At 40.1% G+C, this 27,761-nt stretch overlaps 1 protein-coding gene across 11 annotated transcripts in view; it reads right to left on the reverse strand.

Annotated features, from left to right (window-relative positions):
* The window catches only part of BICD1 (BICD cargo adaptor 1), a 274,792-nt gene that overhangs the window by 155,286 nt on the left and 91,745 nt on the right, over positions 1-27,761 (reverse strand). For all 11 annotated transcript variants that reach the window (XM_072872473.1, XM_072872449.1, XM_072872458.1 and 8 more), the window contains exon 2: positions 20,543-20,755. In XM_072872473.1, the coding sequence (XP_072728574.1) occupies positions 20,543-20,755 (213 nt within the window). The remainder of the gene's footprint in view (positions 1-20,542; positions 20,756-27,761) is intronic.

Here is a 27,761-nt window from a genome sequence, read left to right on the forward strand (position 1 = left end):
GGTGTTTTATTTAGAAACTGCTTTACTCACTAAATGACATACTTAAGAGTAGGCATGCTAGTTTCCTAACAGAGGAGACAGATTTCAAGCAAAAGTAAACATTCCTGTTCCAAATAGACTTTCATTTTCTTTCTTCTCATTCACTTGGAGTAGTGTTTGGGTGACCCAGAGAAAGCCCAGTGAATCTTTTCCAATCATTGTCCTCATATGTAAACATTGGACGGAAAGCTTCTCCTGCCCTGACTTGTTCTAAACTCAGCAATAAAAACATCCTGTCCTGCCTAATAACACCAGCAATTTGGACTTCCCAGAGATTTTTTTCTGTCCTCTACCATTTGTGGTCCTTCTTCTCCCCACTGAAGACTGCCAAGATGTTTTTTTCTTCTGCCCCTCCAAGCCTTGCTTCTTATTCCCTATTTCTCCAACAAGAAGCATGAGTGTGCTGAACTTGCAACAAATACTAATTTCTCTCAAATATCTGTCATTTGAGTTAAGCAGGGGTTAATGAAAGATACACAAATGTGATGTATAATAGCTAAATTCAAAGTGGCAAGAAAAGAAAAAAAGATTGCTAATCTTGCAGGCTGCTCATTTGCCAAACTTCATCAACAAAGTGCATTAGTACCCCAGTGATGGCAAAGGTTTCAAGCTGTTTATTCCCTAAAAAAGAAGAAAGTATCATACCCCAATGAGAAAAAACAGAAACAGAAACCAACAACAGCAGTCTATGCCACTGTGCTACCTGTCTCATGGACAGAGGGGCAGGCTGGTCCCTCTTTTTTTCCCTGAAGCTTTATGAACCAAAGTCCATTTTTTGGGGGTTTCTTTTTTTTTACAAATCAAAATTTTCTCCCAAGTTCCCCCTTCATTTTAAGACCATATTCTCATATTCATGGGAAAAAAACGAATTAAGAAAAACAAAACCAAACCAACAAAACCAAACCAAACCATCATTTTGGAAAAGAAAACCCAACTGTCAGTAAAATAGTTGTGATATTCTTGGGTCTCAGTTTGCAAGGAGAGGCTGGGGAACCACCGTGCGCATGCATTTTTGTCTCCACAGTCCAGACCCCCCTAGGTGAAAATGTATATTTTAACATATATTAACTAGAATGTGTTAACTAGCCCATATTAAAAGCATACAATGGAGAAAGTCAGTCATAATATCCTTGCATGTTACTTGGCTGAGTTCAGCCTCATCAGGTGTTACCAATGTAGCATGTTAGCATGAGGATTTTAACACTTACCAGCTAATACCTGGAAAAAAAAATCTTTTCTTTCTTTTATGTTTGAAAAGGCCCTGGATGTTTGCTTGAAATTAAGGATAGTAAGTCAAGGTTAGCTTGATTAATCACACCTGAATCTTATTTTTCTCCTACTACAGACCTACATTCACACATTTTACTTAGGTGTAACAGGCTGTGGTAAGAGATACCCCATGCCACCAGGTCTAGCAGCAGCTCCTTCCTCTTCTACAGAAATCCTAAGTCTGATCCAAATACAGGGTAGTCAGGGGAAGAATCTGGATAGGAAACTTTAAAACACTGTCAGTTTGGTGAGCTTTGAATAGGATCCCACATTTCTGGCAAGCGTGGGACTGGAAGGGATAGGTGAGACAGCAGCATATTGCAAAACACGCACCAGCCTGCGGCACAGCTATTTTCTTGCAGTGGCCTTGAGGCCAAGCACCATCTCTCTGCCAGGCTCTGAGCAAAGACCAAAGGCTCCCCTTCTCCCAGCCCTGGGAAACGGCTCAGAGATGGAGCTCCTTCTGACTGTACCATGTATTTCACCACACCAAAACTGGTGCTGATTGTGCATTGCACTGATAAGGAGGACAGTCGAGGCTCTGGATAAAGCATCTCCTGGCTAAGGACGGCCCTTTGAAAACACTGAAATGCCCCAGTACTTGTTTCAGACAGGAACTCTTCTTTGTTTTCAAAGGTGAAAGGGGACTGCTTTATATAAGGCAGTCTCCATTAATATGGGCTTTCACAGGAGAACAAAGGCCAATGATGCAATTTTTCCTGCTTAGAATCTCAATTAGAAACTTGGATTCAGCACCAGTACACAGCTTCGAGAGTAACTGGGAAATGGGAGAGAAGAGTTGATGCAGAAGAAGGAATTTCTGAAAGTGAAAAAACCTTTCTTTAAAGAGAAAGCCAGTTGTAATACCCTATAATTTAATAGCAAACCAAAAAGGATGGTAAGTTCTTTAAACACATCAAGGAAAATGCAGAACGTTGCTAGTACTGTCTGTGTTTGAGCACACAAAATAGATGTGAAAGCAAGCTCCTACGTGACAGAGTCTGGGCCTTCTTTTGCAAGGTATAAAGAACGCCCCAACAGATTCATACTAGCACTGTTAAAAGCTATTTAAGAGCACTGGAAAAAAGATTACAATATTTGAACCTTGGGTAGGGAAAAGAGTATATTTCAGTTAGCATTGTAGGTACAAGAATCCCAGGAATTTCTGAGCAACGCAAACTTCCTCCATCATCTCACACAGATCACCAAGCGTCAAAGGAACCCATGAATGCAAGAAGGCAGCCAGTTATTAATATCTGGGATCTCAGCCTCTCTGCCTCAACTTTCCCATTGGGGAAAAAAACCTCACTGAAGTATAGTAAATTTGTACAAATTATACACCTTAAGAACTTAGAGCACAGTTAAAACATAGTGCAAAAATTTGATTACCAAGTAAAACAATACATGCATTTATATAAAGAGGTAGGAAATTTGCAAAACATGTCTTTTTTTTTTTAAGAAGTCTTATTGCAAACAGAATTTATTTCCATAGTATTTTATCTCTCATATGAGTAAGATTCATGTGCGCTATAAGAACAGAGTGGTTAAATTATCTCACCAAGTATGCAGGGAGCTGAACAGATGGCAGCACCACTGAGGTAGCAACAGGAATATCTAGTCCTCGCTTATCCAGATGATCTTTATCATTTCCATAACATTAGAAAATGACTCACCTATGAAATACAATGTTCTGAGGATGAGGCAGAAAATTTCCTTTTTTTTTTCCCCTGAATTGGAAGATTATGGACTGTCTAGACATCAGCATTATACCGTTAGTAGTTCTAAAAGGAAATCACATACAGAGATACCCCATTTCTGCTAATTTGTGGGCTTTCTTTTTTAAAGACCACTTATTCGATAGACAACATTTATTCAGAATGTACGTGAACTACATGCTGTCTGCTGGTAGCTGCCTCGGGTTATTTTGTTTCTTTGTAGGCAGGGGGTGGGGGGGGTGGGTGGTAAGATTATCTTGAACTGCACATACACCTTTATCTTGCCCATTAGGAAGACTGGTTTAGAACACGATTAGTGTACCCAGCCAAAACACGCATGACAGCATTTATAGGGAGTCAGTCCCTTACCCACAGAAGGCAAACCATGGTTGGTTTGGGGCACTTTTGAATTTATACAGTCACATGAAACACACGGGGAAAAAATGCCTTGGTCGTAGCAAGAAACAAAGCTTCCTTCTTCCTGCTTATTTATCCCATCCTGCCATATGTTCCAAAGCAAAGGAGAAAGGTCTTAATTACAGGAGTTACTGGAGTACTTCCCTGCCTACAGAGCAGAGCCTTTTCAGAAAAAGAATCGGGTTTATCACTATTTCCATTAACAGCCAGAGCTCACAAATGAGTTAAGTGCAGTGTTGCACATGGAGGCCAAGAAAATTAGCTCAGTTGTACTAAATGGAAGAGAGCAGTGTGGAGTCTGTGTTTAGGGTTTGTCCAGGATTATTTTTCTTCGACTTAGCATGCCAGTATGCAAATTCTTAAACAGCAACATTTAGCAATTTTTAGTAGCACTTTGCGGACAATAAGGCAAATATATACTGGATATAGTTCAGCTGAAGTCAATGGTGATGCATTAGGGAATAACTTTGGCCAAGGTCTATAAACATACTATGCAGACAAACAGGTCTTTGATGCCTCTTGATATCTAGATGAGACCGGTTCTGGGGAAAAAAAAAAGAAAGAAAGAAAAAGAAAAAAGCACAGCACTTTAGGTCTGCGAAACTTGTTCCTCACATAAGCAATTGAAAAGAGCAAGTCAAATTAGGCCACGGACTGGAACGGAGCTTCTAAAGTGTGATCTGGCATCAGGTAAGATGCTTCTTGTAGCCAGCTATCTGTACCTTACAGAAAAAAAGCCTCCCAGGGTAACTCTTGCAGCATAAGAAGGTTGGAAATGTTCTCTGTGTTGCAGAACTTTACTCCAACGCAAATCTTGCATTATTTTTTTCACAGTAACTATGAGGTTTAATGTCCTTGAATCAGGGCAAGTGCACAAAGCTGAGGGATGTGACTTTTCTATGATGGGACAGTGCTGGAGAGTATAACCACTGCACTCCTTGAATCTTATAAGGGATTTCTTAACTTAGTTGAAGATGCAATACATGCCTGAGTTTGCCTTCAGGCTATTTTTACACTGAGGATAGTCAAAATGCATGTGTCTGGCCTGAGTAAGGCACAAAATTATTAAACGTATAAGGGTACTGAAAGTGATAATGCACAGGTAAGGAAGGAACACAGTCCTTCTGGAAGGTGACACATGGAAAAGATGTTTGCATACACAAGAGAAGACTTATCTGCAGTCCTCCCTTTACTCAGAACTAAGAGTGAATGAGATCTGCAAGAGCCATTTCGTGGCTGAAAAAAACCCAAACTGGTGGTATCTGCTCTGGATGGTTTTTTTTCCTTATTAGCTCTTCTTCAAACACAAACACCAATCCTACTTACCTTACACAGCAGTGATCTTGGCAAACAAGCAAAAGCCTACCAACCCACCAACCCAGAGACAAGCACACTTGCGCAAGGCCCAGATACAACCCCTTAATGTTCATTATCTTAATCAGGGAAGATGCTTTATTAGTGCTCTGGTTGTTCTTTCATATCCATGTCCCCTCATAACTCGACTGCTGTCCTGCTTATCCGCTCCCAGAAAAGCCACGCTGGAGCCACAGGAAATGCATCCGTCTCCTCTGGGAGAAAAATCCTCTTCAAATAAGCCCCGAGTGCTATTGCTAGCTGCCAGCCAGCTACCCAGCAGCATGGGAAACCTCCACTAGGACCACATTTATTGCAATCGGTGCCCTCCGAAAGCCCAGCCATGCACAAGGGAGCTCAGCACACACCCAGACACATCTCCGTCATCGCTTTTAAACCTCCCAGTACAACTACATCTTAAATCTGGCTGGATTTAAGCGAAGGGGTAGGATGTGGCTTGGCCTGTGCAACAATAATATGGGATAAATAATTTGTTTTATAGGAAGTCCGAGGCCTCTTTTGAAAAAAATGAAGTACGTAAATATAGAAAAATGTTCACCTTGGGTAAACTAGCTCTGCTATTAAAAGAATTTGTCTATTCTTTATCTATTCTGCATAACGTAACAGAATTCTTTAAACAAATGACATTTTTATTTTCCAGTGAAGCTTTTCACTCTGAGGTATGTGAAAATGCAAGGTACCGGTACCGCACGGACTTGCTGTTCAGCTGGCCACCTGCAAGGACAGGGTACCACCATGCACACCAGCAAAAGCTGCAGCACAGAGGGAAAGGAGAGACTTCATATTACAGGTGCACTTTGCTGAAGGGCCAAATTAGTGCTTTAGTGCTTGTTGTTATTTTCTAAAAGAAAAGCAGAGAAAACTCTAGGAAAATACCAAATAAATAATAATAATAAAGAAAATCTGTGTTGTGAAGAACAGGAAAGTTGTTCCCAAAACAACCAAAAGCAAAAGGTCTACTTCATATACAACCTTTCTCAGACCAAATTATTTTTCCCCACCCTTGTTTGAACAATAATAAGCTATCAATCAAGTCTGTGCAATAAAACCCCATGCTATAAAGTGAAAATTACAGCAACAACAAAAAAATCTGAGTCCAACTGGAGAACAGCATAGCTGAAAACACAGGTTCCATCTATGTATTCACGAGAGGCGGCAGCGATAAATCACGTTTAGAAGTTAACCCCGATCACGCTGAAATAATGAAGGTTTCTAATGGATTACAGATGGGAGTTGGAAAGCAGAAAGCCAGAGGAGGAGAAGGCACAGGGCTCCGCACTCCAACAGCCCCTGAGTTATGTGCTTCAGTGGAGGAAGTGACATGTGTTTATTTTACTTTACTGTTGTTTTCATAACCCATTGTACCACACCATTGAATGACACCATTATAGGGCCTGAACTGTTTTTCAGCTGCAGCACTAGCTTTAAAAATAACTTGACCTTCCAGACCTCAGATGGGAACGATGCTTAGAGCTGTCTCCACTACTTCAAGGCACAACTAAGAGGGAAGTTTTCTTATAAAGCCCAGCATAAAAAACTATTAAACAAAAATGCTTAAATACATGTGACAAAAACTGACTTGCTTTTTAGAGTTTCAGTAATAAGACAAGCCTTGATATTTCAAACATTGTAAGATGTAGGATTCTTATACCAGAATTTTGCTGCAGTGGTGGGCAGGAAAGAAATAGTCAAGGCTAAATATCCTTAAGTAGCAGCATGTAATACAGAAGAAACCAGCCTATTTTAGTTTTATTGTCCTGGGCTTGCTTACAGCCCCCCGGGGAAAAGGTCAGTGCAACATGATATGAAAAACACAATGATAATCCAGTCTGCATTTGGTTCTTGATGGAAAGAAAGATTATCTCTCCAATCCACTCGAAGTTATTGCCATGATTTTTAATGAAATGACAACAGGGCTGAAAACAATCTCCAATAAATTTGCTACCTTTGGAAGCAAGGAGATTTCCAGCTTTAGTCAAAGAACAAAATTTTTGCTAACTATCCTACCTTTAAATAGACGGTCATGGCTCTTCCTGCCTCAGGGCACAAAATTACAGAGGCTGTAGTACTGGTTACTCTGACTATGCAAAGAATCAATATCTCTGATATTTCTGAGTTCAGCTAAGAATAAAAATGTAAACCGTGTTAAGGGAACTTCAGAGTTTCAGTTTGTAACATGCATTTATTGGGTCTGAAAAGGAAATATGGTTCCCCAAAGTAAACGGGTATAAAAGAATGATTAATCCACATAGATGTTGCTGAAGCTGAGCTGGTAGTTGGTTCGCCTTGCCTTTGTGATTGCTGCAGTGTGAAGCTAGGTAATAATATTCATTGAATTCCTGCAAACCAGTCCTCAGCTCACCCAGGCGATTCACAGCCTGAATTCAGCAGGAGGCAGGTGGTGTAGCTGCCCTGTGTTAGAGCTAACCATACAAGAAGAGTTTATTACTATTGATAACATGCTAAAAGGAGGAGGATTTTCTAAACAGAAATGCCAGCAGGGTTGTAAGTTTCTTATTTTAAGTTTCCAGACCCACATAGGTTGTTTTTTTCCTTCCCAATGCTCTAACACTTTTTCATTTTTTAAACTTCAGAACATGCACTGTCATTATTTCTTTCCCTTGAAGATGTTAATACAATTTCAAGTGAACTAACAACATAATAGTTCGTTTTAAAATCTATTAGCAATTTAAGGTTCAATTTCATTTATAGCCTATAGAGTGATTTATTTTAAAACAGAGTTATGGCTCTGGTGTATAACTCAATCTTATAACAAATCTGGTGAAAAAAAATTATGTAGTCAGCTTAGGAGGAAGAGTCATTCATAACTTTTAGAGGGCAAGAAAAGTGGTAATGGAAAATTCATAACTGGCTTTTTAAAAGCATTTACAAAGGATAAAAACATAAAACAATGTAAAAATCTAATACATGAAAGCTGTCAAGGGACTGACTTCAAATCATCACTCATTTACAGAGTGTGGGCAAACCAAGCTGTATAAAAACCAGCTGTACCTCCTAGCCCCCAAAACAAAAATATTCTGATGACGTCTCAAAGATCTGCAATAAAATGAATGTCAAAAGCACACTAATCACATAAATCTACATCTATAGCTATTTCTTACCTGCTTAACAACTTACTGCACAGTAAAATGCTTATTGGAATTGCTGCCAAAACAAGGGGAGCACCAGTTCTACAGAGTGCCTATGAACATGTCTGAAAACATCATGAACAAGCCTACCCATGGGCTTTCTTGGACACCTTTTATGTTTCTGCTTCAAAACATGCTTAGATGTCTTTGTGAATTGGAACTTCTTTTCTGACATCTTGCAAAGGGGTCTGCAGATTCAGTCTTTCTTCCTCATTGCGTTTGAAATCTTGGACAACAAACCAAGGCCATCCTTTTTCTCTCAGATTTTGGGAGCAAACCAAGGCAGAATCACTTTATGGAACCTTGTTGCTGACTTGTATAGCCAAAATATTCAATTTCTCTAACTAATATATTCCTAGTTACTTGACAACCAACCCCTGTCTATACCTATTGGTTAGATTTTTTACTTTTTCTTCCCTGTTTTTCTTATTTGTCTTGAGCTCTCTGCATGCCTCATTTGAGCGGGGCAGTTAGTCACTGCACATGAAACACCACTTGCGAGAAGCTCTTTGGGAAAGAATCACTTTCCTTTCTCCACATTGGCCAGAATTTTGCCATTTCAATCAAGTACAGCTACTAAGCACAGAACCAGAAACTGGTATCTTCTCACCGCTGTTGTGTTGCCACTTCAATTGGGAAAATGAGACAGAAGGGAATACGAGCAACAAATGTAAACTACCCCGTATCATTAGCCAAAACTCACAGTATTGCATTTGCCTTTGCATCCCATTTTTGTGACTAGGTATGCCGGACTGATGGGAAATGGCCCATTTTTAACCCGTCTCACTCTGAAGCTGACACTGTAATGCCACAGCGATTCTTCACGTATAGTTCACAGCCAGCATCAGAACAGACATCCTGACTGTTTCACTGAAGTGAAAATCACGTATCTATGATGATGCCTTCAAGGTACATTTGGCTGAACGAGCCAACGTACTGTGCTTCAGAAGGAGAGGAAAAGGCTACACAGGCAGAATGAATGAGCAGCAAAGACAAAAATTGCATTCATATCTAGTCCTACCTATTTGATGGGTTTTTTGGAACAATAATGTCACAGGAGCAGACAAGCTCTGATTATGTATGAGCATCTGCACGTACACATCTAAAACATTTGCCAGCAAAAGTGCATTTCTCTCAATCCTGAAGCTTAAAAGTGGATTTGACCATCACAATGAAAGGGTGATAACACTGTCTGACCTCTGCCTGACTCGCTGCCCTCCTCCTGGATGCTGACTGGCACTGACTGTTGAGAAAAACTAAAAATAACCAGCTTGTCTCATATATTGTAATAAGGGCAAAGCAAGAAAAAGAGGTGGCATATTTGAATTTCTTGCTGTTCACCCTCCTGTCATCTTCCTCTTATATTTTTTCCCTTGAGAACAGAGTTTGTTGCAGAAAGCACAATTAGCACGGATGATGGGAGCCAAGAACTTAGTAATTATGTCATACCAGTGCCAAACTGGTAATGAGTTTGGGGTTTTGAGGCAGAAGAGGGAACTGAACACGAGAGCCTACTCCACAGAGGACCATACTTAAGGATGGCATCACATTGCCACACAGAGCAGACTTCAGTTTTCAAAGGTGTAGGTTGAATGAATCCAAATGAGAAGATGCCATCAAATATATAAACAGAAATATAAACCCCAAAGATGTTTTCTTTTCTCATATTTTTCAGGGTTTCATAGGTTTTGCTTCTATGTGATGTTTTTCTTTTTATTTGTTTGGTGGGGTTTTTTTGCCAAGGAAATTTTTACTAGTTGCTAACTATCCAAAGGCATGTATTAGACGAGTCATGCTCAGTCTCACTCTGATTGCACCTAAGAAATCATCCACGTCTGGGGTCAGGTCACCAGCGATGCTCTGTGCCCTGGTATCTAAGACATTTCCTTAGGAAAAGGTAAATCCCATTTCCCAAAATTGCCTAGCAAATCCCAGGAGAAACCCTTACAAACAAATCAGTATTGATTAAAGGACAAGAAAAAATACACTGACAATACATCTGTTTTTTCAACAAATAAGAGCAGATGTGGAAGCTCAAGTACCTTGGCTGGTAATTATTGTCCACATGTGATCAGCATGCATGAGTTTCTCTCAAGATCCAAGTACTAATCACAGCACCAGAAGAGATCATTAGGTTTTTCAGTTTTGTTTGGTGGATCTCATCTCTGGATAAACGACTCTTCAGTGCCATCAGTTCTGCACTGCTTAATCATGAGCAATGTCAAAAGTTCAGGAGGAAGCAGGTCAGGAAAACGGACAGCGATGCATCCATATGCAGAGAAAGGGAGAAAGTCAACAACTGAAGGTAAAGTTAGGCAGAGCTACAATGCACGCGGAGACTCCCAGGAGAAGAGAAATAAGACTGCACTGCTTGTGTACTGACAGCTAGGAATACATCAAGATTGCTGTTCTGTAACCCCAACGAGTCCTGAAGGCATAAAACATTCAACAATTGCCAGGCGCATTCTAACACTGAATGAGTGGCAAGAACAGCATCAGTCGCTCAGAGAAGCTTTAACTCTTTTTTTTTTTCTTTTTTAAATTGGGAAATGCTCAGGATATTTTAAAAAATATCAAAGGGAATTAATTGGAACAGGGACAGCAAACTTACTTTCATTGTTTGTTTAATATTCTTTATCAGTGGCACATGTCACTGAAGCTTATGCTCTATTTGCTTATGCACTCAGGCAGTGAGGACTTTCAGCAAAAATTTCTCCTCCTTGTTATGTCTTTATTTTATCAGGAATAGTGCTTAAGCTTTTGGACTCAAGCTTCAGAAAGTCTGGCACCCAGGGTATTCTTCCCTTCCCGCTTAATCCCAGGCAAATGAATGAAGTCACAAGGTACAAGCCAGCACAGCTCCTGGGCTCTTGCTCCTGAGAGTCCAGATCACATTGCAAGGACTCTTTAAACATTGGCAATGCAGCTAATCCCAGCACTGCCAAAAACCATCTTACTCCACACCACTTGAATAGACAAAAGCCCAAGTTATTCTTAACCAGCAAATTAATACTGAAAAGAGTGAGTCAGCACAAGCAGTTCTTTATGAGGGCTTCCTCGTCTAGAAACAAAAACAAGTCAGCAAAGTTATGCATTTTTTAAAAAGTAGAGGCCTCACAAAACTAACATTTTCTCCGTTCAGAGAGCTGCTAGTCCAACGCCCTGCCTCTGGCAGTGGCACTCACAGGTGGGTAACACCCAAGAAACGGGGATGTTCCATGACGATGCTTTCCCCGGTGCCCCCTCCCAGCCCCCTGTATCAGGGGGTTGAGGAACTTTCAGAGCTGGGTGCTGGGTCTGGATCTTCCGGCACAAGCAGCACTGATGGCCCCATCCTCCATGAAATCTGTCTCACTCCTCTTTAAACCCAGGTATACCTCTGGCCTCCACAGCTGTCCTGTCAGCACATTCTCACAGAATACCCTGTACAGGGGGGTACATAAAGGGCTTTGAAACGCTACCTCGGCACAAATAAGGGGTCATTATTTCACAGATCTTATGTAAGAACGAGCACTGACAGATCCCGATTTGATTAATTACTGCCTCGAGATTACAGAGCGCAGCTGAAAGTACACCCTCTTCAATTTTCTATTTGAGGCCCTGCAATCCTTTGATTTCCTTTCCTTTCTGAAAGAAGGAGCTGGGAATTTGAGTGTTTATAATACGGCACTCTGTATTTATGCAACAGTCCCTTGGTTATGCTCCATTATCCCTCCTGGCCTTTTTTTAACCTCCCTACTGTCCATTGTTTGCCTCTGCTATTCACAGCGGAGCTAAATGCCTGAACCTTGCCAAAGAAAACGGTGTCATGCATGTGTCGGATCATAAGGTTGCACCCTAAGTCATTGTTCCAGGCTCATTAACAGGAAACACAACCAACCAAAGCTGCTTTTCGTAGCTTGCAGGTATATTCGAGGGCAAGAACAGAGGACAAGGAGCTGAAGATTACCTTGAGAAAACAGCACCACAACAAAATGTATTTATCCTGCACTGTTGACCTTCCTATTCTATTACAGTTGGTGCTTATGAGGAGTGTGAGCTTGGAAACACAATCATTTTATGAGCAATTATAGGATTATAGTAATTTAGGATTATAAACCATATTTCAGGAAATAAAAGGGTGAATCTTACCACGGCCACTTTTGGTTTCACCTACAGGAGCCAGTGGTTTGTTGGCCACTGCATGAAACAAGAACCACAAGAAAGTGTTTGGTGGTAACTAAGTAGTAGATGAAGTTAAATGGCAGATTTATAATTAAACCTTTATGTGTTAATAAGGGCACTCAGAAGCAGTCTACACAGGACAGGTCTTGCTGCCTGTACTCAAAGCCTTCTTTGACAGATAGGTGGTATCAGGCTACCAGGATACCATCTATCCCTTTCACAGCATGAGGAGAGATTTGGTAGGATTACAAGTCACACCTTGCTTTATTTTTCTGTCTCCAAGACATAAAGAAAGCCATTTTCTTTCTTTTCTGAAGTTCTGTGAACAGGGAAAGTGGATGCACAGGGCAGAGAAAACCACTTAACAAGCATCCTCATCTAAGTCTACAAAATAACGCACTCACAAAACCACTGTAAAAACTACGTGAAAATTAGCAAAAAAGTTTTGTCAGCAAACACCCATTGATGACAACCTCCACAGTTTTGTACCTTCCAGACTGCCTCGTGCCGCAAAGCCAGGCTTTACACTTCAGTACGGTCCGCTGTTATTTTTTCCCACCACAGCCGGTGGTGACAACAGTCACCAAGCCCATCTGCACGCTACCTTTATTGCCTGTTAAGAGAAACTCTGCAGTGGACCTCTTTTACAGAGATTACACCTTGGTCCACACCAGCCTGAAGTGAGCAGATGTAGGCACTTGTACAAGGAATAGTGAGACTGATATGAACACGGTATGAATGGAAACGTGTGTGTAAGTGTCAGAAAGAAAAAACAGAACAAGGGTTAAAGGCATGGCCAGCAGTGATACTGAAGGGCACCACTTGCAGTCAATCCAATGGTGGCCCACCGATGGCCTTCACGTACAAACATGCACTGCTGATTTTCCAGAGACCGTACCAAGAGGACAGGAATTCAGAAGCAAGGACAGGCTCACTCTCCACCCTGCTCAGCCTAAAGCCCCGGAGATCCTGCAGCTCTCTCCAGTCTAGATAGAGCACAGGCAAGTAAGTGCCTTCACAGGAAAAGCATTAACACCTGACTGCTTACGGAAACCGCTAACATGTTTTTAAAGAGCTCCAGATAAGACACAAGTGTACACTGGAGTTTGATTTGAAGCAGGTCAGCAACATCTAATAAAATTTCCTGTGTTTCAGAACATTATGCTATTATACAATAATTAGGATTAAGGGCAATCTGAAAACTTTTCCTGAAAGCAGAAGGAAACAACACATTTTTAAGCAAACCTTTCCACCTCTCAAGACAAAAAAGTCATTAGCACTGTCAGCAAAGGAGGGAGAAAAAGTTATGAGGGTGGCTAGGCACCAGCAAGCTGGAAAATCTCCCTTCAGCAGGCTTTTCTGGAAACAGCAGGGAGAAAAGAAAAACACCTCCCAGTGGGCAAAGTAACAAATGTATATTCTAAGCCTAATTTAGAGCTGGTTCTAGCCAGTTGAAGGAAACTTTCAAAATAAAGGAATGTAAATAGAGACATTTAGAGTGACTGTGCTAATACTACCCTGAACTGTGATGAGAGAGCTCTCCTGACAGGAGGAACGGTTCTGCCATCTCTCTATCACTCCTCTGCTGCACTTTGTTTCTCAGGCAGCTCTGACTCCCACAGTTATCTCCGTGGGCTGCTCTGGCATCACATTCCTACAGCTTCTTTTCAAAAAGCAGGGATTGCGTGAAGGTACATTAAGATGAAGACACCACTAGCAATGGCCACACTGAATACTTCACCGTATTCCCTTACTCATTCTTACTCTAGAAATTAAGCCATTGCTGCAAGTACCAGCATAATGTTAGTAAGAAGACAAATATATTTATAACACAGGCTTTATTTAATCAGTGCAAATGCCAAAAGAAACTTCTCTTCTTCAGTAGATTGAGTGGGGTAAGTCTGTCAATGCAGTCACTGGGCAGCACAGGACAACATCATGAGGGAGGAGGCGAGATCATGGAAGGACGCTGCATGCATTGTCACAGCCAACACTGCAGTCACTTAAATCACTTCACTGTCTAGGATAATTGTCAAAGCACAATCACAGGTTCCCTATTGTATGCATGAAGAAAATTAGACAACTACGAGGGAAAGCAAGCTAATAACACTGAAAAGAGTTCACTACCCTCTAAGAGAACTTTGTCACTATGGCCAGGCTGCTAAAAGATGCTTGCTGCAGTACATGCTTCGTAGCAGTGATTCCTCTCTCAGACTTTTCTGTTTCCATCTTTCTTCAACACAGAGTTGGAGAAAGTTGTCTCACTTGGTAACTTGGAGCCACCTCCCTCCAAGAGCTCAGTAGTCAAACCTCTAGCCACGGACATGGGAGATCCACACCAAAGACCACACTCTCTCTGAGGGATGGAGACAGCCTTTGCTGAGGGCTGTCACCTCACAGAGGAGAGACTAGGGTTCTGGTCTCTGCCCCAATTAATATTTAAGTATTTCTTATTAAACATTAATTGAAATAGGGACTAGAACTAGTTCCCTATTCCCAGCTGAGTGGCTTAGCCTTTAGGCTACAGTCATTCTTATGAGCTTCCTCACTCTCGCTCTCCCTGACCCACAAAACACTAACTATCCCCCAACAAAGTGGAACAGCTTCATCTGAAGGAATGAGGAGCCTGCCAACTGACTGCTAGGGCACTTTCTTCAGAGGGAGAAGTGGATTCATAATCCCTCAGGCAGAGAAGAAATTGGAGCCCCAAACCTTGCCACAATCACAGAACCAGAGTGTGGAAGAGCATCACTAGGCGATGAGGTCAGCTAGGAAAACATCTGCTTGGACGATCCCAGTAGCACCTACAGCAGTGCTCAATATCCAGCAACAGTGCAGTAACAGACCTCAGTCCAAGTCAGAGGTGTTCCTGAATGAGTCTGGAAACAGACCATTAGATGGGCAGAAAATTTTACAGGTAGAAACTTAGGCACTTAATGACCGCAGGAGCCTCCAGGAATAGATGACAATTGAATGTGTTAAGGATCTCAGTTTTGGACCTAACTACATCCTACATTAAATAGGAAGTGTTGTGTACCCAAATCCTGTTATAGTCTAACCCTAGAGCAAGAAAACAAGAACGTAAAATTAGTGTGGGTATTAGCTAGCTATGTGCTCACATTTAAAGCTTTTAGGTTTTTCTCTCATTTTTGACAATTCCGAATACAGCCTAACTCTTCAGACTGAGAAAGTATAATTTCTAAACAGGAAATAGCCAATTAGGAAATTTTTGAAGATGTATTTAGTATAAAAATACCAATTCTTAATCTTTTTTTTTTTTAGATAAAAGTCAACTTGAACACAATGCCTGTGAATTTTTTCCATTTCTCATGTATTTTCAGCATGCAGATGTGGCCACTTAGCATGAGGTTACATTTCTGGAATGGCCATAGCTAACAGTAAAAATTATAGTTATTCACCCAGCACAAGTGTTCACGCTTTGCATCAGACATAGGTTCCCCTCAAAAAGAGCCCAAGCTATCACACCCATATGTTTCCTCATTAGCATGAAGTACAAGATCTTTCTACAGCTGAAGTGAATAGAAGTTTAGCTATTGATTTCAAGGGCAGCAGGGCTGCACAATTTCATCCTAGATTTTCTTTTCACCTGGTTTCAGCACATAATGCCTCATCAATTTATATTTTTCTCCCCATTCAGTTTTCCAGTGCCCTCATCCCTATTTTTGCCCTCTGGAAGCCCAGGTGTGTGCTGTTGCCATGGCCCGTTAACATTGCCATCACATAAACCTCCCTGTTCATCTCTTATCTACTGGACTGCAGATACCCAGGTGCTGATTTCTTTCTGCAAGCCTAGCAGCTACTGCAGTGACATTTAGTAGCACAGACTATGAGTTTTAACCCTTTGCTTCCCGACTTTCTTATGTTATTCCTCCTTCTTTTCACTAGTCTTGTTGGGAAGAAAGAACTGACCCATACCTGCCAACATCTTCAAGCACAAAAGCATTCATCTACCCACCTCACACAGCTCCTAATTCTAGCCAAAACTCAAACCACACTATCATCTTTCATCTCCATTTTCTGCAGCTTCACCTGCTTCCCCTCTTTGCTTCATATTTTCTCCCCTCAGTTGCCACCTCTTTTGAGTCAGATGCCCAGCTCCAAGGCAGTGAGCCTTCTCATAAGGGAGGAACATGATCTTACCACAAGAACTTTCTGCTCCAGCTTCTGAGCTGGATCATTTCTGCTTGCATAACCACCTCTGTCAGTTATCAGCTTCTCAGAGTAGTGATTTCATCTTCTTTATCCGTCTATAAAGTGCTTATGGTTACCATAAGAAAAGATTTTTCAATGGCACAAATGGAAGAACTAGTCACTTATCTCCCGACTATAAGTAAACACAGTGTTTTTAAATAAGAAAAAACAAACACCGGAGAATTAGAAAATGATAAAATATTGTATTTTTAAAAAAAATGTCTTTAATATTTATTATAAAGTCAGGTGGTTAGAAAAGGTTAAATGAGCTAAGAACCAGAATGATCTCTCCACACAGAGAGGCCACCTACCATAAACTCTGTGATTCATAACATACACGAAATTTGGTCTCTGCTAAAAAATGATCTCTCTGGCCTCACTTCTAAAATTAGTGTATTTTCTGGTTCAGATTACAGCAGTTTTAAGAATCTCCAAATAACACCCTACGTCCCCTGTCTGAGGTCTTGGTGGGAGAAAAGAATGAAAAGGGCTACCTGCTTTCCAAAATGTGCATTTTATTTGGTCAGATGACAGTTAATATTCCTATCCAAAACTCTAGGGATTTTTATTACATCAAAAATAATGCTGCTGGTGTTTTACTCTTTTGATCATTTTAACATGAATCTAGACAGCCATCTGTGTACAGATTCCTGGTTCAACCTTCAGCATCAGGGTGAAACAAATGCTCAAATTCTTCAAAAATATGTCTTTTTCTAGTAATGAGCATAGGAATCAGTTTGTTTGCTTTCCCAGACTGAGATGCATAATCTCCAGAGACCTGAGCCTGATACATTCCCTTTTATAGCAAGAGGGATCCAGGTCAAGCTGCTCGGCAGACATCAGCTGTGACTATACGGCAGATACTTGCAAAAAGGCATGAATTTTTAAGCTCTGGGGCTACGGAATTCCCAAGATTCCTAAAAGCGATCAGCACTCATGTGAGAGTATTCTGATGATTCACAAAATGCTCATGCACATTCATATGGCTATGGATTTCTGTGCAAATTCAGAAAGCAGAACCTATTCAGAAGGGAACTCCCACAACAGACTAGAGAATGGAGGAGCACTGACTGTGTTATTTAGGAGTGTGGTACCAATAACACAGGTCGCTTTTTGAAAACCTAGCAATCAGTCTTCAGTATCATTAGGGACTGAGTGCACAGATAAAGTACCATAAATTTCTGTCATCTATGCAAAAATGGTATTCCCAGAACCACAAAGTAGTTTTTCAAACCTTTTATATTAAGTCTGAAGGTGAAAGGAGTGATTATTTTTTGTTTTAGCTTATAAGATATCTTAGTAAGGTTTAAAAAACAACTATAAAGCATAGTCTCTTGGGGGGGGTGAAGCAGGGAGGGGAAGAGACAGGATGCAGCCAAGTAACTTAGATCTAGTATCTATCTTTACATCACTCAGTACAGCTGCTCACATAAAGACCATCCTTTTTTCTTCCATTTTTTTCTCTAACTAGATTTTCAAATATACTGGTTAAAGAGACAAATTACCTTCTCATTGTAGCAATCTACCTGTGGCAGCTTCTAATGACTGTCTTTACCGCAAAATGTACCAGACATTTCATTTAAAAAATGGGGATTTTTCACCTTAGTGGTTGTCAAGATTTAGAGTAAGCTAAGTCCGCCTCTTCCTATCAGCAGTACCCAGAACCAAGCAGACAAAGTTCATAAACACTTACAGTAGAAGGGTATCTCATTTCTGCAGGCACTCGGACACCGCAGCCTTAGGATTTATATGTTTAGACCAAGACATACTGAGCTGGGTACAAGGGTGAGACTCCTTTGAGCACAAGGTGAAATACCAGTGTAATTCAGTGTGACAAGATCCCTAAGAGCCCGAGGTAGGTGTCAATCACCCTCTATCTCTTATTATATTCAAGTAATTAATCATAATAGTGTCTGGTGTAAGCTTGGTAATGAACTGACTGCACTAATCCCATTTATGTTTAAATACATTGATCGTAGTTCCACGAAATAAAAATTCAACATAGTCAAGACACTCAGGGTCCAACATCATCTTAATAATAACAGTTTATCAGCCTTATTTTTATTCAAGTGAATTCTTTTCTTGCACTTTAATTAACTACTAGGGCTTGTTTCTATTTAGCATTGAACAGGAAATAATTGCAGCTGGTCTTACACTAGGGGTTACTATTATCTCCAAAGAAATGAGGACAATCGATATTCTAGGGAGGACAGGTACTGAAACTGCCTCCTGAATAACTTACAGATCAATAATCATGATAGAAAATGGAAGGGAGATTTGCATTTGAAGGAATCACAAGGAGACCCCAGAGGAAGGAATCAAGTACAGACGAATGTGTATTCTCTAGCTTGGCTGTTCATCTGTGACTGAACCCCAGGTCATTCAGGTTCTGCTCACCTGTGATCTTTAACCAAATGGTTAGGTAGGTGTGTCAGCAGCTCTGCTACCAGAGAAGCTTTTAGGATATGATTTTAGGATGAGTAGATATAAACTTGATTTGCCTTTTTAAATTTTTTGTTAACCACCACAACAGCAATTACAATCACATATTTTATTTGGATCTTGTGAATAAGTAGCATATATTTACTTCTTACTGAAACCTGACTTGTATTATGGGCAAGTCCAGTGCAACCATTAAATAAGAATGTTCAATGGGAGTAAAGGACCCAGTCCCAGGGATACCCTGTCCCAGGGGTTTCTGTAGGTTAAGAGGATGCCATTCCACTCAGCTACAGAAAACATGATAATCTTTGTTAATTTGTTGAATTCACATGAAAGAAGCATTTTCCAGAATCACCTAGGAAAGATCTCTTCCAGCAGGTGGACAGTGGGGAGAGCCCCTAGGTCCAAGCATTCCTGGGGAAAGCAGGAAAGATGTGGGGTTACTTCCAAGTGCTGCCTTTCCCTGCATGTAGTTGCTCTCCTTAGAAAACTGACTCTGTAGAGGTTTGTAAGAGAAACAGTAAGACCGCTGTGAATGTGGTATGAATGTGTGTGTGAAAGCACTAGAAGAAAGGGCAGAAGGATAAAAGAAAAGCGTGCATTGAAGGCACCTCGATGAACGGGCCATCAAGATCACAGCAGAGTCACATGCAACTTCTCCGACACCCAGATTGCAAAAACAGCCTACACCCAAGGAAGGAGAGACGAGAGAGCAACGAACAGATCAGCAGTGCTGCACAGTGAGTCACACGAGTGGGACAAGCCAAAGAGGCAAAATATTTCGATAAATGTCAACTCCTTACGGGCACAAAAGGCACAAAGAAATGAGCACATAGTCACAAATCTATGAGGAACCCAGGACAGGTGATGAGGACTTGATACTCAGTATCCCTTATCCTCCATTTCACCACAATTAGTGCTGGCCAGAGTGGTGGGACGCACACATCTAAGGGAGCGTATGAGAACGTCAGCAAGAGCCAGATTGCTAGTAAAGCTGAAGGAAAGAGAGTCACCTTCCTCTTGTGTATGGTCTTGTGTTGAGCTTTGCTACATGGATTGTGCAAACTAACCATCAATACGGAAAGAATAAATTAGTAAAATTAGATCAGTTCTCCACTAACTGGGATATGGAAGCAACAGTAAGTAAAAAAACTTCTGTCTAAACTTCCAGGTATCAAGGAAAAAACCTAAATTATTAAATATTACTAATTTCTCCATTGAAATTAATCAATAACCACTGTGTCCCATGTGACCAATAACTACATTTGGCTTCCTTACTGTTGCTCATTTTCTAAATGTGATCATGCATTTTAATTTTGCTCTACAGGAGAAGAAATCTGGTGAAAGCTTCATCTAATCCTAGCCAGTCCAGAATAGCTGAGAAATGATGTGAATGTTGAGAAAGAGAGGAGCTGCACGAATATCAGAAGTGTACAGAAAATGTGTTTATGTAAAATATACTTATATGTAGGTGTTATAAAATACAATGCAAAATGCTAAGAGTATTTGGGAAATTATAGCTTCCTGAATTGGGTTTTACTATATTTGTAGGGAGTTTTAATTGTAGCTTAAAAGTTTTTTTAAAAGTTACATTTTTTCCTTTCCAAAATACAGCCCTCTCAGGCCAGGTGGTTTCTGGGATGATCACAGACTGGTAGGCAAGCATTTTTAGTTCTTGTAGTGTTTTCATGACTCAGAGCCATGCCACCCATGATACTGCAAGAAAATTCAGCCCCTTCCTCCCTGCATACACCCATTTACCTCTTTCAAGTCTTGGACAATAGCAGTGAGTCTCTCATTCTCTGCCTGAACGTTGGTGACCACAGCTCTGCTCTGCTTCAGCTCGTTCTGCATCTCCAAAATCTTCCCAAGGTAATAAGCTTCTTTTGATGCAGACTCCTGGAGGAGAGTCTCTTCACGTGTTTCACCATCTTCAGCCACTTTGCGGTGAATCGAGAAGGACTGTCCAAATGCCTGCAAGAGGAAAACAGTGCACAGTATAAAACTACTGAAGCCCTAAAAAAATTATCAACAATCATGAGCAGCTGCATAGCCAGCGGGAATGAAATAGACCTGTGAGTCCCAAACTCTGACCTAATAAATACTGCCTGAGCAGCTTCCTAGCAGCTGAGGGCCACCATCTCATTTAGCTGAAATGAAGCATCTTGAAGCTGTTCTCATTTGCAGTATGGATTTATGGCCCCTATCCAGACGACCTCCACTGAGATCAAGATGGTGCTCCGCTAACTAGCCATTAATTAGTGCCAGTGTTTAAATCTCCTGCATGAGTCCAGCTGATAATTCATCAACTCCTTTCATCTCTAGTTCTGCAAAATAAATGTGTGGTTTGTTTTGTTTTAAAGAGCATAAATAGATGACAAATCCTTCTAAATTGCTTTCCACTTTCAACATTCATTTATTATAGGAGCCGACTCCATGGTATGGAAAAAAGTTTCTCATAACTTGAAAGAAAGATAAACGAGCTGAGTATCAAGTTTTGTACTCAGTATTTTCTGGTTCTGCTGAAAAGAAACAATATTTAAGCATTCAAGAAGTTTCTAAATAGGTAATTTTCAGTGATTCTCTTCCTCTTCTTGTTACTGGCTTAGAGTGATCAGCTTAATAAGGCAGTATTTCTCAGTGATAATTTCTGATGTTATTTTGGACAGTTCTGAAGCAACCTGGAAGAAAGCAAAGTACAAGCCACAATAGTAGAAGTGATGGAGATATCATTTAGCTGTGAAAGACAGAGGAGAAAAACATGCAATAATATAACAACAAAAAATAACATAACAACCCAAAATAATATATTAATAATAATAATAATAATAATAATAATGTAATAAAATAATAAATAAAGTAAAATAAAAGCAAAACCTGTTTTGTTTGTATTACTTTTAAAAACAGACATTTGATTGAAAATTAAACGTCCTAATTCTGGAAAAAGCCAAAAGAAGGCCTCTAATGTTAAGAATATTTAGCCTAACATAGGCAAAAGCTCTCTCATATATCTTCATTCAAAGAGAGTGAATTTGAAAGACCATGATTTTAATTTTTTTTCCCCCGATATAGGAGGGAAAAATATGTCATGGTAATATATGTTCTTTCAGTGGGAAATTCTCCCCAGAAGCCTAATTTCTACCCAGTCCTATGAAACCACAAAGCAGACTATACATTTGTACCCACTGTAAGCAGTGGCCTCCTTTGCCTTCCCATAGATAAGAACTACTTGCGAAATGAAATCCATTGTTTTACTGCCACTATTTATAGCCTTTCAGAACATGTTCTAGTTTTACTGGCATTAGAACCGAAGCAGCCCCTTAGAAACTTCAAAGCAAAACCTTGTTCAAAAACTTTTTAGCTTTTAAGTCTACTTCACTTAGAGAATCCTGTGAACTCAGCATTAAAGGATTCTAAAAATATTCAATAATGTATTAACCCAGCTGTCTTCTCAAAAGACTGCAAGTTACTGAAATAGCAAGCATCAGCAACTTGCCGAATAGGATTTTCCAAATAACAAGAAATTCAATTTAATGAAACTGTTAAGCACTGATTCAGTCACTATATCTGTGAATCCAAGACGACTATTTCAGGAACACTGCTAATAAATTATATCTTACTCTACATACTTATATTCAGTGGCTCACTGTTCCTAATTAGAGACTGAGGAAAAAGCACCAGTCTAATAAAGACCCTACAAGACCAATGTAAAGGCCACATATCCAGGGGAAAAATCAAAACATAGCAGAACAGCAGGTAGGACTGACAGTGCCGGAGAAGCTCATGAAGAAATGGGAGCTGGAGCTCTCTCTACCAGAGAACTATAGTTAAATAGTATGGATAAATACAGTACACGGTGATGACGCCCTTCCAAGTGCATACTATATTCTCCTCAAATGTATTTTGAAGGTGCATTTTAGCATCTGTGATGCTAAATGTTGAGAATGGCCATGAATACAGATTTTGGGGAGGGTGCATAGATAACAGAAAATTACTGTGTACTTAACACTTCCTTGTACCTATGACTACAGAAAATGTCAGGGAAAATAATTTAAACATTTTTTCCTATGAAACCAGATTTGAACATTACTGTATATTATACTATTCAATTTCTTTCTTAAACTATCAATGTGTTAAAAATCAGGGGAAGGAAAGAAAGGAAGCATAGTCCTCTTTCCATACCGATGGAAATTATGCAGATCCATGCAACAAGGAGAGGAACACAAGATGTCTTTTAACTAAAAAGCAAGCAAAAAGTCCTGCTTCTGTATTTTATGGTCTTTATAGAACACCAAAAAGTTTAAACTTTCCAAACATACCCACTTAAGGCCTTCCATGAGATTGATCACTTTTAAATTAAGCCATACATCAATGTTTTTCAGCTGGTAGCCAGATATTTGTTCTACTTTGATTTTATATTTTAGTACTTTGCCTAATATGTTTACTTATTTATAAAACCTTATAACCTTGCTATGATATAGATATTTCAATTAACTGTGCACACTTATTTCACTGAAGCCATCCCTGTAGTGGGAAAAGTTAGCCACCTGAAAAACTTTTCAGGTCAACTAACTTTATAACAGGCACAACCGTCTTCCAACAACCACCAGTTTCCAGGTCTGGATGTGACAATATGCCTTACACCACCACTTCACACGAATATCCACACTCAGCCAGCAACACGAATGGGCTGGAGCCTGGGAGAGCTGGAACAGCCCACTTCAGCCTTCACCATTACCTCCTGAACACGTTGGACAGGAAAGAGTCAAGAGGTCCCCGGGAGCTGGGAAATCCACATTGGTAATGGCCAGTAACAGATGAGATACAAACTGTAGGAGCATTTGGCACAAATGCAGGCATTTATATGTATGAGCTGGATGCAGCTGGCACTGGCATCAGGTATGGAAGGAAGAAACAGCAGATGAAGGTCAAAACATGAGAAGGTGGCAACCTGGACTGCAAGCTAAAGAAAGTTCACTTGTGTTTGGGTCAAGTGTTAGATACAAACTGGTCTGCTGAACATGTCTTATGGTATTGTATATGGGAAAATACCAGCCTGCTATAGAAGCCTGGCTAGGGAAATAGCTCTCCTTTGATACGATGTGACACCGAGGGAGAGGAAGAAGTACCATGCAAACGCAGAGCAGGCGTTCCCTGTGCTCACCACTGAAGAAGATATCAATATTTTGTTCAGATGTTTATAGTGAAGGTATATAGTTTGGCTCCTGGAGAGATGCTGTTCCTGCCTAAAAGTACTTTGTCACCTATATTAGTATCACACCATCTTCTCCCTAAACCAAATCTCAGGTAATGCCAGGTGGCACAAGCAGGGCCAGGGTCTTCCACACTTTTCCATCTTTTCAACTGGACTGGGACAAGTACATCAACATAGGCAACGGAGTTCTCTGAGCAAACCGTGAAGAAGTAACTACAGAAGCAAAGACCCATGGCTATAACTGTGGGAATGGTGCACAACTCACTTGCGTGGTTTCTCTGATAGTATTTTGGATTGGTGCTGTACTGTATCTTGCAGACATATTAGTTAATTACCACAGTTCTTTTCAGTACGGTGTTGCCTTCCTTGGTGTGACTACTCATTAAAACCACTTAGAAATGACTACTGGTCCCTTGGTGGCTCTTAGTTTCAGCAATCACATTTAGAGATTTTCTGACAAAGCACATCATCTGCCAAATTCAAATCGGGACTCAGAGGGGGCTGTATAGCCCTTTATGGCTTCTATTCCCTTGAGAAACCCCCTCCCAGTGTAGGAACAATAGCTGAAGTAAGCTACAAAGACTGTCCTAACAGAGATCAATCTGAATTTCACCTTATACTAGCCCCATCACTTCTCTCAAGACTTTGCTTGAAAGGATGTTGTTGACTGAGTTAGGAGATACTTTTTTTGTAAGTTGGTCATAAAAGCTGAGTAACAAGATGCCATTAAACACTGTATATATATTCTGAGACCTGAGAATTGTATAACAGTATCATGACTTTTTAGGGGTGTCTTAAAATTTGAACTCTGAGAACGATAAAATAATGGTCAATATTTGTTTCAGTGCATGATAAAGGATGGCAACAGCGGGCACGCACAGGTAAGAGGTCAGTCTGATCATGGAGAAAGGTGTAACTTTTGAGGAAAAGGCCATGTGCCATTGAAATCTAAATACCCTCAGATGGAAATTCCAGTGTCAGAAGCAAACTAGCATGAAAGAAATAATGCAGTGAATAAAATGGGCATAGATTTGTAAAAGAGGAATAGAAAAATGACTGTTCCAAATAGCATATGTAAGAATATTTATATGACAAATAAAAACATCAATAGAAAGCTAATGTGCAGTGAGTGACATGAAATGATGTCTGTAAAATGAAAATCATATTTAGCACTTGGAAAAAAAAAAGGAAAAAAAGAAGCAGCTAGATGTCTAATTTAGGTGTAGAAATCAGCACATATGCAAAAGATCAGCGGAAAACATGTTTGTGGCACAACTTGATTTCCCACATCACTTAACATTCCCTTAGTCACTTGCAATTCTGTGTCTCTCCTTCAAATAAGATAATTTTTTTTTTTTTAAATTAAGCTTACTATATATTTTTTTCCTTCATACTTCATTAACCAAAGCTCAAGGTTCTCTGACATTTTTCTGCTAAGGAACAATCAGTGGCAGGCATTGGTCTGTGAGGAAATCCCCTCTAGGCAAGGCTGAGCAGGCTCCATCCCTTCCCTCAAAACCAGCCGGGACAAAACTGCCCCTCTGTAAGATGTGATGTGGCTCTATTTAGACACATTATTTCCTTAACTTACCTCCAATATTTTACATTCTGCTCACCTGAACACTGCTGAAATCAACCTGCACATAGCAGTTCCTTTGCGGGTAAATCCAAGCCAGCATTCAGCCTAACTGGGAATCTCTCTCTCCGTGGGCTTTCTTACAGGCATATGCTCAGTGCTCGGTTCTGATCACTTGACTGTTTGTCATTCCCTGCTCCCTCACACTTTGGGCACACAGATTGTCCAGGGTGTTGGACAAGGACTGTGCTTTATACTTGAAGAACACAGTAGGTAGCACTGAATCTAAACCCAACTTGTGTTTCTTGGCAGTGTTGCAGTGCAACAGCAAACAACAACGCCCTGGCAGAAGTGACTGATGGGTTCCAGTGATATTAGATCTGTTTTCTTAAAAGGTGGGAAATTTTTATGCCTCTAAAATTTATTAATAATTTAGATTAAATCTTTATGTAGTTGACATGACCTCCTGATATTCATTGAAGACAGTTGAGAGAGGTCAATAGGTTTCCTTTTGGAATCCAATACCGAAGTGATGAAAGTCTTCAAATGCAAATAATAGGCATATTGCAACCAAAACACAGACAGATGCATGTTTAGTCAAAATAATGAGAGTAAAAGGAATTTAATAGGTATCGTGTGCATGTGAGATGGACAGCCCATGCAGGGAAGCAGATTGAGAACACAGAAACAGATTGAGAACACAGTCTGAATCAACATGGGCATATAGGCAAGAAAAGTAGACCACGAACTTTTGGGTTGACAGGCTAGCTGAAAACAGCTTGTTGTTTTACAGCTACAGAAGTGTTCCATTTGTCCGATTGTTCTTGTGTTCAAGAAAGCAGGATGCTGAACTCTCCTACAGAGAGGTAGAAGATAGAAAGATGCTGGATTCCATCGCTAATTCTTTCAACTCAGAACAGCAAACACAGTTCCTAGGCTTAACTAGTCTCCTGGTCAAAAAGAATATGAGATAATTGATCAAAATTCAGTTGTACCCAAGCAACTGTCTAAGCATTGGTCATTTCATAATTTCCAGACTCAAGATGATCAGTTTTATGCTCTATGCCACACAACATGAATAGGATTTTCGTGTGTTTGTGTTTTGTTTTTTTATTTCAATGTAACAACGTACAATTTACTTCATATGCCCCATCTTGGAGAAAAAACACTAAATGCTTTGTACTCAGTTTGAAGCAAGCTGACAAACTGGGGTTTCCTTACGTGTTCTCATGAGATTGGTCCGCCTTCTGAAAAAGGTGAGAATTAAACTTTAAAAGGACAGTTGGTTTCAATTCATGCTTTGCTACAGACACCTGATATTACCTTAAGGAACTTGTTCCTCAACTTCCCATTTGAAAAATGTAGAGGACAGTATCTGCTACGCAGTGAAAAGGCTTTATGATACACCCATTCACAATCTGAAATACAATATACTATAGTTATGAGCACAGTGTAGGTAACTATGATAAATACACAAATGTTACCTGAAGATGCTATTTTATTACCTCCTAAAGGCGAAAAGCATTTAACTTTATTTCCAAATACCAGCTTACTTAATCAACTGAATTCAATAATAATGCAAATGCTGGTGCAATGGTAAAGTCACGAACGTTAATATCTGCATGAGAGATTTAACTTGCAAAAAAGACTTGCAGACCAATGTGCTAGAGGTTTTATCTATGCCAGAAACACTGAGGAGATCAGATACATGGAAAACATAAGTAATACTGAGACTGTTTACAGATGCAGAACAGTAGGACAAATGCAAACAATTCATAGTCTTTTCCCCAAGGAAGCTTTGGATAAAAGCGTGCATAATGTGGATGTCTTCCGTTTGTTCTCAATAGATCCCTATAGTGTCTACGGGCCTGTTGAAATTCATATATCAGATGCTAATCAACAAAGCCTTCAGAAAGTACTGGGGGAAATGAGCATTTACATTCAACTCAGCTACAGAGACGGCCGTGCTTCTGCAGTCCCAGTACATATTGTGCTGATTTCAATCAATATGCCACGGTGTGAGGCCTTAGGCAACCATGCTGCTTTTTTATAAATAAGGAACAAAAATATTCCTAAATGTGGTGGTTAGGAAATATTTATAGACAAGAAGAAGAAAGCACTACCATGAAAATGAACATTCAATACTAACCTCCATTGTTCATCAGCAATCCAGTAAAAGGGGGAGTGAA

This window comes from Ciconia boyciana, chromosome 1, assembly GCF_034638445.1.
Source record: "Ciconia boyciana chromosome 1, ASM3463844v1, whole genome shotgun sequence".
NCBI classification, from domain to species: Eukaryota; Metazoa; Chordata; class Aves; order Ciconiiformes; family Ciconiidae; genus Ciconia; species Ciconia boyciana.